This window comes from Globicephala melas, chromosome 10 (genome assembly GCF_963455315.2).
Source record: "Globicephala melas chromosome 10, mGloMel1.2, whole genome shotgun sequence".
Lineage (NCBI taxonomy): Eukaryota > Metazoa > Chordata > Mammalia > Artiodactyla > Delphinidae > Globicephala > Globicephala melas.
In genome coordinates this window covers 24,154,412-24,171,416 of record NC_083323.1, presented here as the reverse complement: position 1 = coordinate 24,171,416, position 17,005 = coordinate 24,154,412, and the positions used below count along the sequence as shown (strand labels likewise).

Genomic DNA, 17,005 nt, shown 5'->3' with positions numbered 1-17,005 from the left:
CATAGGAGTTTAAGGCCTTCTATGTCTGACAAAAATTAAGCATCATTTTAATGCTTAATTCATTGTTGCCTAGGCATAGAATTCTAGGTTGAAAATTACTTTCCCTCAAAATGTGGGTGGCACTGCTCCATTATCTCTGGCAATCCTGCACTGCTGTTGAGAGTTCTGTTCCCATTCTGATTCCTAGTTCTTTGTGACTTTTTTCCTCTGGAAACTGAGGATCTGCCCTCTGTCCCCCGTGTTCTAAAATTCCATGATGTGCCTTGGTGTGGGCATTGTGCTGGATTCTTAGGGTGCCCCTTTCAATATGTGAAGTATGTTCTTCAGTTCGTGGAGACGTTTTTCTTTGATAATTTCCTCCCTCTGATGATCTCTGCACTTTCTGGAATTTCTGTTATTCAGATATTGAGTCTATCAGATTGAATGTTTACTTTTCTCATCTTTTCTCCCCTATTTATGTTTTTAAATTTAGGTTTATTTGGAGGGAGATATATTTAACTTTATATTTCAAATCTTTTATTGATTATTTAGTTGTGATTATCATATTTTTTAATTTTTAAGAGCTCTTATTCTCTTTCATTTTAATAGCACTGTGTTCTTATTTCATAGATGCAATATTGGCCTTTCTCTCTCTGAGGATATTAATTATGGTTTCAGTGATGTTTTCTTCTGCTCTCTATCTTGTATCTGATTCTCCAAATTCCTTTTCTTACATTAGTTTTGGTCTCTACCTTTCATTTCATGTCTAGTGACCCTTGGCTGTCTGTTCATGTTTGAGGCACTGAGAAGCATACTGAGTCAGGCTTATGGGCTTTTAGCCTCATTGCCGCGTGACTGTGGGAGCCAGCAGCTTCATTGGTGGATCCTGAAATGTCAGTATCTGTAGGTCTTTTCTCTTCATCTGGTAAATTTCCCCAAAGAGGACTCTTTTAGACTACTGCTTAGTTTTCTATGTTCTGGGCAGGGGCTAGAGTGGGGTAGAGGGATGTCTCTTGTTCAGAATATAGACTTTCACTTCATTCCAACGTTTTCAGTTCAGCACCCCACCTCTGGAATCTAATGTCCCTCCTGAGCATAGATCTTTGATTTAACCTCAGCAGAGAGAAAAATGGAAGAAGTTTGGCTAGCAGAGGAGAGGCAGGGAAGGAGGGAGGGAGTCTCCTGGTTGGATGGACTCAGAGAAGGGATGGGAGGGAGGTTGTCCCCAAGGCTTTCGAGGTTCTTGGTCGTGCTTGTTGTTGGCAGCCCCTCTGAAGGCAGGTGGGACACAGCCTTTCCTCTCTGCTGACTAAGCAGAGGTGCTTTCAAATGTTTCAGGTGCTTTCAAAATGTTGCTAACATCTCTCATCTGCTTCATTTTCTCTCTTGCTTCTGTCTTTGTGGATTTATGCCTTTAAGAAAAAAAAATCCCTTTATTCTTTTTTTCTTGGCCACACTTCAGGTGGCTTGCAGGATCTTAGTTCCCCCACAAGGGATCAAACCCATGCCCCCTGCAGTGGAAGCACAGAGTCCTAACCACTGGACCGCCAGGAATTCCCAAAATCCCTTTACTCTTATTTTAGTTTGATTTGTGAGGAAGCGGAGATAAATGCATACATTTAATTAGTTAGTTTTGGCTGTCAGCTCTGGACCTCAGCTTTCTTGGAAGGACTTAGAGCAGACCACCTCTAAGGTCCTCTGAATCTCAAATTCTGTGAATTCATGATTGTAAATAGGTGCTGTAGAGTGTGGGACTGACTCTAAGAATTTTCAGAGTTCAAACATCAGGGAAATTACTAAAGCATGAGTCATTAGGAGAAGTTTCATCTTAGAGATGGGGGCTGGTAAGTTTTGTGTGGATGGAATACACGGAGAGAACAGGAAGGGAACAGCATAAGTGAATGCACAAACATACCTATGACCACTGATGGGAAAGGGGCATATGGAGAAGGAACAAGAAACAAAGTTGGATATTCACCAGGTACAATATACATTAGAACTTGTTAGAGGGCCTTCAGAGGCTGAAATTTAAACTTAACTGTAGTAAGAAGTGTCAGTCATCAAAAATAATATAACCTTGGTACCAACTAGCATTTATTTTCATCTCATAACCTTTGCACAATTCTTGTTCATATCATTTCTCTTTAAAGTGAATTGGAAACAAACCAAAAAAACCCCTCATTTTTCTCTTCCAAAGAAAAACCTTTTAAAGTATAATGACACTATTTTGAGAACCGATGCTGAAGTTTTTGAGGCAAAGTGTAAGTTTGATGTAACATTTTATATGTCTTTTAATTTTCTTATAGGTGTTATTGTTGTATGCCTATAATATGAAGCCCCTGAATATTTCAGATGTTACATCTGCTGCTTACAACAATGTATGTGTTGGCTCTTTCTGGGTTCCACTAAACAGGCAAGTAAAGATGGATTATCCACAGCTCTTTGCTGATACTTTCATAATATTGACTGTTTCAGTAATATATAAGGTAAATCACAGGCGAACTTTTAGAAGACATTTTTGGAAAAGTCTTCCTTTTACTTAGCAGAGTATGATATTGCAGTGGGTAAGAGCATGAACTCTGAATTCAGCCTGCTTTGGTTCAAATGCTGGTTGTGCCCCTTCGTATCTTCCTATCTCAGCAAACTTGACCAGGTTACTTAACCTCTCTGTGCCTCAGTCTCTTCATCAGTAAAATGGGAATAATAATAATAGGACCTAGAGTTGTTGGAGGAATAGTTTCTGATACTTCATAAAGATTACAGACAGTACAAAGATGTTGTCTGTACTATATTTTGCCTGTAGTTTGGGGTGTGTTTTAAAAAGAACTTAATGTGGCTCTGTATTAAGTTGCAAAATTAAGCCCAAACTCCACCACCATCCTGGTCTCACCCTTTCCTCTTTGACCAATCCTATTTTATATTGTTCCCCAAGTCAAAAGCCTCTGCGTCAGCCACTCTGTTTTCCTGCCTCTCCTTCAAACCGGGGATGGAGACTCTAATTCTTGCTCATGCCTGGTTTCTCTCTTTTCTGATTTCACCTTACCAAATTCCTTGTTTGTTTTTCACTTTTTTTCTTTGCTTAGTTAATTTAGTTTTGTTTTTGTTTTTTTGCGGTACGTGGGCCTCTCACTGCTGTGGCCTCTCCCGCCGTGGAGCACAGGCTCCTGACGCGCAGGCCCAGCGGCCATGGCTCACGGGCCCAGCTGCTCCGCGGCATGTGGGATCCCTCCCAGACCGGGGTACAAACCCATATCCCCTGCATCGGCAGCCGGACTCTCAACCACTGCGCCACCAGGGAAGCCCTAGTTAATTTAGTTTTGATTCCATTGTTCATTGCCCTTGCGACGTCAGCCTTCATTTCCTCATTTCTGAGATGGAAATAATATTTTGCCTACCTTTTGGGGTTACTGTCAGGATCAGGCCAGACAGTGTATGCATATTCTTTGTATGCATGTATAACGTATGCAGATACTTTGAAAGGCTGAAAGCACTGGGCAAATGTCAAGTCTCATCGTGGCCTCCTGTGTCTGTCAATGTCAGCTCTTTGCCCTGCTCACCACCTACTGAGTGCAGGGACTTGGCGCTTCTCCATCCTAACCTGGAGAGTCTGGTTCCTGGTCCTTGATTTCCATTTTGAAGAACTCTTTTCTCTTTGGCCTCTCCATGAAAGAGAATAAAACGAGATGTTTCAAGAGCTGGCATACTTTCAATTATTCAGTCAACTTTCTTTTTCTTTTCCCTTTTAAAATTTTTTTCAGTGTCATGGTGGAAAATCTTAGACACAGGACTATACCAGCACAGCTAAGCCACAAAATTAGGAAATTATGTTCTTTCCTTGTACATCCAGAAACATGGCAGAATTTTTTTTTCAGAACCATATGATGAAAATGATTATAATTTCTGCAGAGCGGAATGTAATCAAACTGACAGGATTCTTGTTTTACTCCAAAAAGTTCTTGATTTTCGTGTGTTTATGATCAATGGTAGGGTGACTAAAGTTAGGGACATGCCCCTGTCACTGAGGCTATCATAGAGGAAGTTGCCTGACAAACGTTCATCTGATTCATCCCTTGGTGACAGTATTTCTCCCACCTAGGGTGGAGTTCCTTGTGTTCTTATGAGGGTCACGATCAGTCTATGGGGAATTGCTCTTGTTGATCAGCCTACAGAAGGCAAAGGAAGAGCATGCTGCGGGAAACTGGGGAAATCGACGTTCCTGCATTTGCTCCTGATGTCATTTTGCTTTTTTGCATCATCTCCTTCATTTTCATAAAAGTTTCCCTCCGCCCCTGCACGGAGACCCGCACACCCACGCACGAATATGTGCGCACCTGCGCTCTACGTGCCTGTATCCTAGAGTCACTGGGAGCCCTGCAGGTGGCTCTTCGCCTCCCTCAGCTGTTTCAGTGCTTTTCCAGCTTCTGACTGCATTCACTAGTTAACCTGTCTCCAGTGCCTCCATGGTTCACTGGACCGTGGCTCCAGAAGCTTTCTGTCCTGCACACGATTGCCAGTGCGTCCTCTGCCCTCTTCCTCGGCTTTAGCTTTTCCTTTTTACTTGATTCTTCTCCCTACCCCCACTCCCCACACAGTACCTGTCACTGTGTGGGCTCGTTGACCCGTCTCTTAGAGCCATTGCTGACTTGTCCTAATTCTTAGCTTCAGGCCAGCCAGCCAATCAGAGCGTGGCACTGAGTTTAAGTAGGAGTAGATCTTTTGTCATTGTCTGGTGTTTCTTTGCCCATGTAGATATTTGTTTTCTTTATTTTCATCTTAAGCAAGTATTTTGGATGTCTACATTTTTTTTTGCTTTGTGTCTTTGCCAGTTTATAATTATAAATCTGTCTGAGCATATAACTAGATCATAAACACTATGCAGGTGAGAATTGTGTCTCTGTTCTCATGTCTCTTGAATGAAGGAATGATTGAATGATGTTTGGGGATGCCAGAAATCTAAGTGTTAAATAACTAAGGACTTAATTTACATGTTTTATTGATTCTGGGAATAAATGAATGCCTTACTTAACTTTTCAAGTAAAATGCATACATGTTTGTTATTTTTAGAGTTATTTCAGTTCACGAGAAATTATCTAATCTTACGCAAATCGCTGAAATATCATTGCCTACAACTCCTAAAGTTACTTCAAATGAAAATGTATCTCAAGTAGAAGAAACAGAAGAGGAATCAATTGGTAAAGAAATGGAAGTAGGTTATTAAATAATGGAAAATTTTATTGCCATTGCAGGATGGATGTCATTATACATAATTAAGTTATTTTTTACTTTATCAGAGCACAGCTATGTAACTAAACTTGAATGGTGTGGTTCTTGTGGCCTGTACTTTCTCTACTTAGAGTACCAGATATAACCCAATTTTTGGACACATAAGTAATGTTTTCTTCAAAGCTCTTCTAAGCATACCAATTATAAGAAACTGATGGTAAATGAAAACAAAGCCAATCTAGGTAAATCATTCAGATATAACCATGAATCCTAAGAAACAATGCTCTGTAAGTTTATAATGTTACTTTTAAATTCTAGTCTAGTATTTGAGCATTTTTATTACCCAAGTAATATGGGAAGAAAAATTAGAAAATATAGATAAGCATATATCTTTCAGACTTTTTCTACACATCTGTATTTTTCTAACTAGAAAAAAAGGCATTATCCTTATAGTGTGTTATTAATCTGATTACAGAGTTGAGTGATGACTGATATTCATGTTTTGGAGGAGTTCCTTCTGAGTTCTCAACCCATTGAGAAGTAGGACACAGGAAACTGATATATGGAGATCTCAAACACTGGCATCATTACCGACAAAGCTGATTAGCAAACATGGCTCTGGATCTCTGGCCAAACAAGCATTAATATTTCACCCCTGAATTAGCCAGCCTTGCCCACCTAGTCACACAATAATCTAGCACACTTGTGTAGCTGTAGGATTTCCCCCGCTCCCCTGCTGACTGCCCGGCTGACTGCATGGAGGAGTAGAGAGTAATAGTCCCACAGGCAGGGTGCCTTCAAAAATGTAAGCAAAGATTGACCCAATGGGGCTGAGCCTAGTTTGCTTTTCCCAAACTCACCAATCAGATAAGTGACTCCACTCTCCTGGCTGCATCCAAAAGAAGCTGGAAGTGTCCCCCCTTATTCTGGAGTGGAGTGGAAGTTCCTTACCCTCTATGGAAATGAGAGGAGCAGGGAATACCTGTTCTCCCCTAATCACTTGCTCTTTGAATTTTCATTTGCACATTCATCTGGTTGCTTGAGATATATGTTCTGTAGGTACCATGGCTTTTTTTTTTTTTTAATCAAATAGATGTACAAGGTTTAAAATGAAAAGGGACAGTCTCCTGTTTGACCTGTCCACACCCCACAGTCCTGCGAGCAGACCATTTTCAACTCTTTCAGCTGTTCCTTTTGTTATTTACTTCCAAGACTCTAAATAATATGCAGGATCAGTCATGAAAAGCAAGATAACCAACACCCTTTAAATCCAAGTGGGTCCACTGGGCTCCATGTCTCCCCACACCAGCCTCCAGGCTGGTGGCACATCCATCCTCTGGAACATCCCCAGTCACTGGGCAGGAGGGAAGAAAAGGGGCAAATCACACCCTGGCTCTTTGAGTTTCCATCATATCACTTGCACTAACATTTCACTGGCCAAGTAAGTCACGAGCCATGCCAACAATTCTGCTACCAACTTGGAAAGAGGAAAGCTGGAAAAATTGTTGAATAGTGCTAATGACAGCCAAAAATAATTATTTTTTCTTGATAAATCAGTTTTATATAATATCTATTGATTTTACTATACAAGGACTTTACTATACAAGGATTCCCTATATTTCTCCTCAACTTCTCCTTTCCCCATCCTTTCTAAATATTGTTATATCACAGAATTTAATTAAATCAGCATTCAGTGTTTATGTCATTATAACCCTGTAAACAATGTTCACAGCCAAGTCACAGTGTACTGTGGTTATTTTCCTTTCCTGTATAAGGTTTGATTTTTCTTCACTTGTCTTTTTTCTTAACTTCTTTCTGATCATTACATCGGATCTGTCATATATTCATCCATAGATTTGTACCCAAGTGTTTATATTTATGTCTCAACTCTTCTTTTCCTTCGGAGGCCCCTCTCCTGCTCTGGTTAAGGACTGGTTGCCCCCAATGCCTGCAGCACAGCTCTGATTCTGGGACCTCCCTCTGCTGCTTTTCTGGTTGAATTCCCAGCCACTTGGGTCCCATCTCTGTTTTTCTTCTCTGAAAGCTTTTAGGATCTTTATTTTTGCTCTGCTGTATCTTTTTAAAAAAATCACTTTCTGCTAGTTTAATATTCAATTGGTCACCAATAACAAAATATTTTTAATTCTTAAAGAGCATTATTGGTATGGCTCTTTTTGTTTTCTTGTTTACGTTATCTTTATTTTTTTTTTTTTTGCGGTACGCGGGCCTCTTACTGTTGTGGCCTCTCCACACATCCTTTATAGTGCACATCCTTTATAGTGTCCTCAAATGTTACAACACAAATTACCAGATGTTTAACTATAGTAGTGATATTCTGAGTGCTCAGAATAAATATCCCAGTAGATCAGATATCTCAAACTCATGAGATTCATATAATGTAATTCTTCTCCTAAAGTGCATTGTTGCCCTTTCATATCTGTTTTCAAGAACTCAGCTCATTTCGTTTTCGAACTTCTTTAGTAGATCACTTACAATCACAGTTTTTTAGTCATAGACCAAACTTACCAGTTTGCTGTCTTTGAGCCATAACCTAGACAGTTCTTTGCTGAAATTGTCCTTGAATCCATTATTATATAGTTCATAAAAGGCAAATGATTATTTTTCTCCTGAACCCATTTGTCTTTTCAACTTACATTGTCTGAGACAGGAGAGTGAGTGTCCGTAAGAGTCAGGATTCTGGGTTGTGCTCTGCCACTCAGCTTTCCTACCGAGGGTCAGTCACTTAATGTTTCCTGGGACTAGTTTTCTCCTCATCTCTAAACAGGATCCTTTCACTCAGTTACTGGTGAGATGAAGAGATTGTCCCTTGGTTGGAATGAGAGCCATCAGAATTTTCCTGGGAGTCAGATATCGGTATCAAGTTCATCACAATGAGCCCAGTGCCTGAGCCAAGAAGTTGACTATGAATATAAACAAATCAGGAACAAATAGGGGCAAGTAGGGGCGTTTGAATGCAAGCAGAGGGAAGAATCCAGACGGCCCACCTTGCCTTAGCCAAGCTTTGTGACTTGCTCTCACGTCCTGACTTGAGTGATATATGTGAGTAGCTCAGTCCCTGAGTAGAACAAACTGCTTTCAGTCCTGATGTTGTCCTCTGTGTTTTCTTTGTTTTTTTTTTTTTTTTTTTTGCTGTACGCGAGCCTCTCACTGTTGTGGCCTCTCCTGTTGCAGAGCACAGGCTCCGGACGCGCAGGCTCAGCAGCCATGGCTCACGGGCCCAGCCGCTCCGCGGCATGTGGGATCTTCCCAGACCGGGGCACAAACCCGTGTCTCCTGCATTGGCAGGCGGACTCTTAACCACTGCGCCACCAGGGAAGCCCTCCTCTGTGTTTTTGAGTTTACTTTATCCTCCAACTTAAAAAGTGTTTCTTCAGATTTAATTAGGGCATTTTGAGATGTGTTCCAGTTCTGGTAGTTCTATATGTGAAAGAATGTCACAAAATGGAAAAAAACCTGCTCTTTTTAGTTTAGGTGAATTAGCAAACAAATTAATTCACACCATTTGAAAGTTGTGAAACGGAAGGAATAAACTTTTCTATTTTTTTCCCTATATACTAACCAGCACTTAGAAAAAAAAAAGAAACAGCTAGGTTCTAGGTTATATCAAATAAATTCCAGGGACTAAAATCTGCCAGTTTGTTGTCATGACAACCTTCACTTGGAGCTAATGAGAAGTTAACTAGGACACTTGAAGAGATCAATTCTGTTTGGGAGTTGGACAGGATTTCATAACCTCTATAATCAAATATATTTATTTCTATCTCAGTATGGATTTTTGGTGGGTTGTTAAATATAAAGGTCCAGAAAATGTACCTTTGGTTGATATGGGAGGTGGTGAATCTTGTTCTCTTTCTCATTCCCTTCCTTTTTTTTTTGTTTTCTCTCCCCCAAATCCCTATGGTCTGGAATAAGCCAAAAGCTTCAGAACACAGGTATTAATTTAAGATGTTTTGGGAGGGCTACAGAACAGGTGTTCCAGTCACTTCTGGCTCGAAAACACGTCCTTCTTCCAAAATGGACAACAGTGGCTCAGAATCACTGGATTGTTTTAACCTGTCATTCACAGCTTTATGGGGTATCTTCAGAGCATATCAGGTGTTTTAAAGCATATAAAAGGTGCAAACCATTCTGATTTTATGACACAAACACCTTTTTTGGAATGATAACATACTGATATGATAAGCCTAAAATATATTTACCAAGTCACCTAAGATGAGTTCAGCAAACACGTGTGGGATGCCCGGATTGTACCAGGCAATTATATATAGTCAACATATCCCCAGTATCAAAGTACTATGAAAACATAGAACAAAATACAATTGAACATTAGCATCAAATAACACGTTATCTTTGAGAAACCGTTACGTGCAAAAATTTTCCAGGCTTGAGGAGATAAGGACATACTGAAATCAGCACAATTAGGTCCCTGTCAGGAGGAGCTTAATCACTGTGTGAGTATGACCATAGGTACCCAGATGTAATTCATAATGAGCCCAGCTGCCCGGTGGCCCTCTCTTAGCAAGCAAAGTCTGGCATTCAAAGAAACATCAATATAATGTTCAAAACCATTGAAAATAATCTAAACCTTATTCTTATGAGTCTCTCGTAAGAATATCTGAGAGGGAATCCTTTCATCATATACAGCATAACTTCTTTTAAATCTCCTTTTTCCCAACTGCCTTACTCTTAGTGCCTCTCTGACGTTCACAGTGGCAGCTCTCCAACCTCTGCCTCATTGGTTCAGACTCCTAAACCTCTCCCTCCAACTCAGTCTGCATGGAGTGTTTTGACTCCTCTTCCCTTCCCGCTCTGGTTCAGCTCTTTTTTTTTTTTATAACATCTTTATTGGAGTATAATTGCTTTACAATGGTGTGTTAGTTTCTGCTTTATAACAAAGTGAATCTGGTTCAGCTCTTCATTATGAAGTTCAGCTTAGTCTCTCTGACACCTTCCCCTTTTCCTGTTTCCCCCATTATCCGGATTCTACACTTATACAAAAGGGCAAGGTTGCTGATATCCTTCTTTCTCAATGGTGGAGCTGTTGATGCAAACTATTCCAATTTATCATTAAAAAAAATCTCATTCACATAGGGGTGTGTGTGTGTGTGTGTGTGTGTGTGTGTGTGTGTGTGTGTGTTAAGAGAAAGGGTTGAGCTAGACTTTGTGCTTGCTTCAGTAGCGCAGGTAGCATTTTATAGCCCCTGTAGACTGAAATAAAAATCATGTTTCCTTGCACCCTGTGCCCTGACTCTATTGTTTTGGTCATTATCTCTTTCTGTGTCTCTTCCTCTCTCTTGACTTTGAATTCCTTTGCTCAGGGGTCTTCTCTGATATCTAGCCCAGTAACCAACTTCTAGTTGGAGACCTATGGAGAGCACTTACTCCAGACTGAGGATACAGCAAGAGATGAGAGGTGAAGTCATGGAGCTGGATGTTGTATTCAGGGTGGCAGGAGTGCAGGGTGAATGTAGGGCCCTGGGAAGGCAGGGCTGGGCATGGGCCGTAGGAAAAGCTGGGAGCAATGCCCGGAAGAGCATCTCATGATCCACCCTGAAATTTGCTAAGATAACCCTGATGGCATGTGAAGGACGGATGAAGGAAGCAAGAGTTTGGAGGGTGGAAAGCAACTTAGGAAGTTTTTTTTCCCATAAAATGGGTGAACAATGATGAGGACTTCAACTAAGTCAAAATGTTGGCTCTGTTATTTTGGAAGTCACTCCAAAGCCTATCCCTCATCAAATCAACAGATGCTCCTCTTTAAGGGAAAGTGACAGAGACTGAGCAGGGGTCCTTCTGTGCCCTCCCAGGCCCCTTGCCAACTGCACCATCCCTCCAACCGCCTTCTGCCTGGGATTGTTGAGTTCAGTGCTTTCCTTGTCTTCATTTCTGTGGCAGCAAGGTCACGGGAGGTTTCCCGCAGCCCAACATCGAATCAGCCAGTTTCCCAAGTGTGTATGTGGTTTACCTCAAATAATGCCAAAGAAACAGAACGTTGTTGAGGCGAAATTTGTGTTTGATAAATGTTGAGACAAGCCATGGAAGGCATTTATCAGGTGACATGGCTGTCTTCATCTGTTATGGAAATGATTAATGATACAGACAGTGTCATTTTGCTTGATAGCTCTTGATGAAATCATGACAGTAACCCATCACAGCTATTATTGAAACCTTTTGTATAGAAAGAAAACGTACTTTAACCAGTCCTAAGAACTCAATTAGAAATATAGAAATTTGGATAAATAAGAAGAATACGTAAGAATGTACTCCAGGATGTGTGTTCCCCTCTGTCTAGTAAAGTGGACCAGGAGCCTGGAAAGTTCATCATAGGAAGATGGTGTCCCCCAGTCAGTGCTGGATGTCCTGCCTGCCCTCCATCCTTTCTGGTCCCATGGAAGCTGCCCTACTTCTGGCCATGATCACTTCCTGCCCAAACAGCTTGAGTAGCCTCCTAGCTAATTTCTCTTTCTCTTATCTCTTCCTAGTCCAGTTCAGCTTTACATGGTAGCTAGAATTGTCTTTTTTTTTTTTTTTTTTTTTGCGGTACGCGGGCCTCTCACTGTTGTGGCCTCTCCCGTTGCGGAGCACAGGCTCTGGACGCGCAGGCTCAGCGGCCATGGCTCACGGGCCCAGCCGCTCCGCGGCATGTGGGATCTTCCCGGACCGGGGCACGAACCCGTGTCCCCTGCATCGGCAGGCGGACTCTCAACCACTGCGCCACCAGGGAAGCCCCAGAATTGTCTTTTTAAAGCAGTCAGATCATTATCCCCTCAGTCCAGTGACTCTCAATTTCCTAAGCAACAAAATCCAAATTCCTTACGTTTACGTGTCCTGTTATAAGTACACCTCTCAGCCTTATTTCTCACCACCGTGCTTCCTATACACACCAGCAGTAAAGACCGTATCAGGTTCTTTATGTTTCTTGAATATCTGCTGTTTCATTGCTCCATCTGGAATGCCCTTGTCCCCATTCTCTGCCAGTTGAAGTCTTACTACTCTTTCATACCTCAGTTTATATGACCCTTTCTCCAGGAAGTATTCCCTGTTCATTATACTTTTTTTTTTTAACATTTTTATTCGAGTATAATTGCTTTACAATGGTGTGATAGTTTCTGCTGTATAACAAAGTGAATCAGCTATACATATACACGTATCCCCATATCTCCTCCCTCTTGCGTCTCCCTCCCACCCTCCCTATCCCACCCCTCTAAGTGAACACAAAGCACCGAGCTGATCTCCCTGTGCTATGCGGCTGCTTCCCACTAGCTATTTATTTCACATTTGGTAGTATATATATGTCAACGCTATTCTCTCACTTTGTCCCAGCTTACCCTTCCCCCTCCCCGTGTCCTCTAGTCTATTCTCTACGTCTGTGTCTTTATTCCTGTCCTGCTTCTAGGTTCTTCAGAACCTTTTTTTTTTGCCCCCTAAGATTCCATATATATGTGTTAGCATACGGTATTTGTTTTTCTCTTTCTGACTTACTTCACTCTGTATGACAGACTCTAGGTCCATCCACCTCACTACAAATAACTCAATTTCCTTTCTTTTTATGTCTGAGTAATATTCCATTGTATATATGTGCCACATCTTCTTTATCCATTCATCTGTTGATGGGCACTCAGGTTGCTTCCACATCCTGGCTATTGTAAATAGAGCTCAAATGAACATTGTGGTACATGACTCTTTTTGAATTATGGTTTTCTCAGGGTATATGCCCAGTAGTGGGATGGCTGGGTCATATGGTAGTTCTATTTTTAGTTTTTTTAAGGAACTTCCATACTGTTCTCCATAGTGGCTGTATCAATTTACATTCCCACCAACAGTGCAAGAGGGTTCCCTTTTCTCCGCACCCTCTCCAACATTTATTATTTGTAGATTTTTTGATGATGGCCATTCTGACCGGTGTGAGGTGATACCTCACTGTAGTTTTTATTTGCATTTCTCTAATGATTAGTGATGTTGAACATCCTTTCATGTGTTTGTTGGCAATCTGTATATCTTCTTTGGAGAAATGTCTATTTAGGTCTTCTGCCCATTTTTGGATTGGGTTGTTTGTTTTTTTGATATTGAGCTGCATGAGCTGCTTGTATATTTTGGAGATTAATCCTTTGTCAGTTGCTTCATTTGCAAATATTTTCTCCCATTCTGAAGGTTGTTGTTTCATCTTGTTTATGGTTTCCTTTGCTATGCAAAAGCTTTGAAGTTTCATTAGGTCCCATTTGTTTATTTTTGTTTTCATTTCCATTTCTCTAGGAGGTGGGTCAAAAAGGATGTTGCTGTGATTTATGTCAAAGAGTGTTCTTCCTGTGTTTTCCTCTAAGAGTTTTATAGTGTCTGATAGTCTTATAATCATGACTCCTTTAGTTGTAAGTAAAGAAAAACTACTTACGCTAGCTCAGATGAAGTAGGTTTGGTAAGGAGGCAGTATTTGGCTGGGCATGGTGAGTAAGCTCGTGCATAACCAAGGACTGGGGACAAAACACAGTGGGCCCCACAGAAAGTGAAACTTGGAGAGTCGGGAGCCAAGATTGCACTCAGTCCCCCAGGCGGCATCAGTTCTCATTTATCTCTGTTTCTTGCTCACTCATGTTACATCTAGCCCATTAGGTGCCTTCTCCAACTCCGTATTGCAACCTCTCAGCTCATCCGGCCAGTCCTGATGGTAACTCTCTTCTGTTGTCCTTCCTTATATGAAATTACAATGATGGAGAATCTGATTGATTCAACCCTGCCCATAGGTAGATCTTTCTTGGGTCAGATGTCCACACAGAAACACGCTGCGTCCAAACAGTAGGGGCCGCGGCAGTGTCCTCAGCAATAGACCACGTATGATATCAACTCTCTCTTCTTCTTCTTCATTTTCTCTTTCCATTTCTTTCTCGATTCCCAACTGTTCATCTCTGCTTAAACCCTTTCTCAGATCTGAACCTCTTTATTCCAGGGCTCTCTTCTCAGAAGAAAAGTGATCTTCCAAAATCTTATTCTGGTGTGAATTACTTTACTTGTTCTTCTCTAACACATGAATTTTAATTGTGAATTTTGCAGGGAAACAATCCTAAAATAATTTATTATTTGTCATTAAATCTTATAGTTTGTGGCTATTTTGTATCTTTTCAAATAACCCTAATTACTTAAAAGATTGTGACCTCTGAATCCCTCTAAGTTTCATCCTGGGAATTAGGGTTAGGGAATGATGTAACAAAAGACAAATGAAATAACTAATATGTAATTAAAATATCTAGTATTTTACCAATAAGATCAACCTCACTATATTGTCTTATTATTTCTAGAACATGATTATTGAATGTTGCTCTGAAATAGCATCTTTGTTTTTGCCTGATGAAGAGGCAACTCCGCTATCTGAGGTATGCATCTCTTTTAAAACTGTATGTGATTCTCTAACAAGTATTGTTGTTGCTATGGAAATGGAAATACAGAAAACATCTATTATGAAAGTATCAAGGGCCTAACCATCCTTAATTAATATGAAAAGTGCTAAGCATTAGTTTATAATAGCATGTTATTTTGGTTAGAAATATTCTTTGTTAAAAAATCAACTAGTACAGAAAGTTGTGGAGAGGATAATCTTAAAATCATCTCAAATTCACCATTCAGGGAATAACCACTATTAACATTTTGGAGAATATCTCAAATTTTTTTCATGTATAGTTAGACTTTTGAATTTTTATATCAGTGGGATCATACTGCACAAGCATTCTGTAACTTGTTTTTTTTTTCATTCAACAATAATGCTATGGAGATATTTTTATGTGAAAAGTCTACCCTGTCTTATTTCATGCCTACATAATAGTTTCTTTTAAGTATTTGTCATGTCAGGCTCTGTTTATATAACTAGATCCTTATTCATGGATCTTGAGGTTGATGGGTTCTAGAACATGTATTTCACCCTTCTGTTTCACCCATCCTCAGAGTTAATTCTTAGGAATAGGATTTTGGAGTAAAAAGTATGCATATGGTCCCTGACTTACAACTTATGATTTTTTTGACTTTATGATATTATGAAAGCAATACACATTCAGTAGAAACCATACTTCAAATTTTGAATTTTGAGCTTTTCCCTGGCTAGCAATATGCAGTCCAATACTTGTGATGTGAGGCAGCAGCAGTGAACTGCAGCTCGCATCACCCTCATCATCATGAGGGGAAACAACCCACATACGTACAACCATTCGGGACCCGGACAGCCATTCTGTTCTTAACTTTCAGTACAGTATGCAGTAAATTACATGAGCTATTCAACACTTTATTATAAAATTGGCTTTGTGTTAGACGATTTTGTCCAACTGCAGGCTAATGTATGTGTTCTGAGCGTGTTTAGGGTGTGCTAGGCTAAGCTCTGATGTTTGGTAGGTTAGGTATATTAAGTGTATTTTTGACTTAAGATATTTTCAGCCTCTGATGAGTTTACCCATTTACTGGGACATAACCCCATCATAAGTAAAGGAAGATCTGTATACATTTTCTATTGTGGTAAAATATACATAATGTAAAATTTACAATTTTAATCATTTCTAAGTGTACACATCAGTAGCATTAAGTACATTCAAAACGTTGTGCAAACATCTCCACCATCCACCTCCACAATTTTTTCATCATCCCAGGTAGAAACTTTGTACCCATTAAGTAATAACTCCCCATTTCCTCCTCCCCCAGCTCCTGGTAATCTCTGTTCTACTATTTGCTTATTCTAGGTACCTCATATAAATGGAATCATACAATATTGGTTTTTTTGTGGCTGGCTTATTTCATTTAGTGCAATGTTTTCAAAGTTCATCCATGTTTAACATGTATCAGTACTTCATTCCTTTTTAAGACTAAATAATATCCCATTGTATGTATATACCACATTTGTTTATCCACTCTTCTGTGGATGGACATTTGAGTTGTTTGTACCTTTTGGCTCCTATAAATAATGCTGCTATAACCATGGGTGTACAAGTATCTGGGTGTACACCTAGGAGTGGACTTAGTACTTGGTGGATCATATGGTAATTCTATGTTTAACTTTTTAAGAAAACCCCAACAGCTGCACCATTTTACATTCCCATCAGTAGTGCAAGAGGGTTCTAATTTCTCCACATACTCACCAACACTTACTTTCTCTTTTTTGATAATAGCCATCTTAATGGGTGGAAAGTAGTATCTCACTGTGATTTTGATTTGCATTTCCCTAATGACTAATTTAATCGCTGATCGCCCATTTTTATATCTTCTTTGGAGAAATGTCTGTTCAATCCTTTGCCCATTTTGAATGGGCTTATACATTTGGGTATATAATTGCAAATGGCCTCCAGAAATGTGGCACCAGTTTTCTCTCCCATCTGCAGTAGGTGAGAGGCCCAGTGTAACTGTGTGTTCACCCACACTAGTTCTCCTCCTTCTTCTGCTCTCTCCCTCCCTCCTCCTCTTCTCCCTTTCCTCCCTCTCGTCCCCCTCCTCTTCTTCTAACTGTTGTAGGTCTGACAAGTGAAAAATGACATTTTCAATTATTTTATATTTATTAATAGTAAAGCCAAATATAGTTCCTACTTTGTTGGCAGTCTGTGTTTCTCCTTTTGTGGAATGGTGTTCATTCATTTAGCCAATCAACAAATACTTAGAGTGAACTGCCTATGTGTCAGGAACTCCTTTCTAGGCCCTAGAGAGCCTGCTGTGAACAAGCAACAAGGACCTCACTCTCTCGGAGCTGCCGTTTTTTTGTTTTTGTTTTTGGAGAGAAATAGTAAATAAATCAATAAGCAAGATAATTCTGCATTTTGTT

The 17,005-nt window shown here is 40.2% G+C and overlaps 1 protein-coding gene across 1 annotated transcript in view; it reads left to right on the top strand.

Moving 5' to 3' along the window:
- CFAP54 (cilia and flagella associated protein 54) overlaps nucleotides 1-17,005 on the top strand; it is a 310,172-nt gene that overhangs the window by 266,101 nt on the left and 27,066 nt on the right. Inside the window, exons 65-67 of the mRNA XM_030856338.2 lie at nucleotides 2,286-2,392; nucleotides 5,044-5,185; nucleotides 14,514-14,588. Coding sequence (XP_030712198.2) covers nucleotides 2,286-2,392; nucleotides 5,044-5,185; nucleotides 14,514-14,588 — 324 coding nt within the window. The remainder of the gene's footprint in view (nucleotides 1-2,285; nucleotides 2,393-5,043; nucleotides 5,186-14,513; nucleotides 14,589-17,005) is intronic.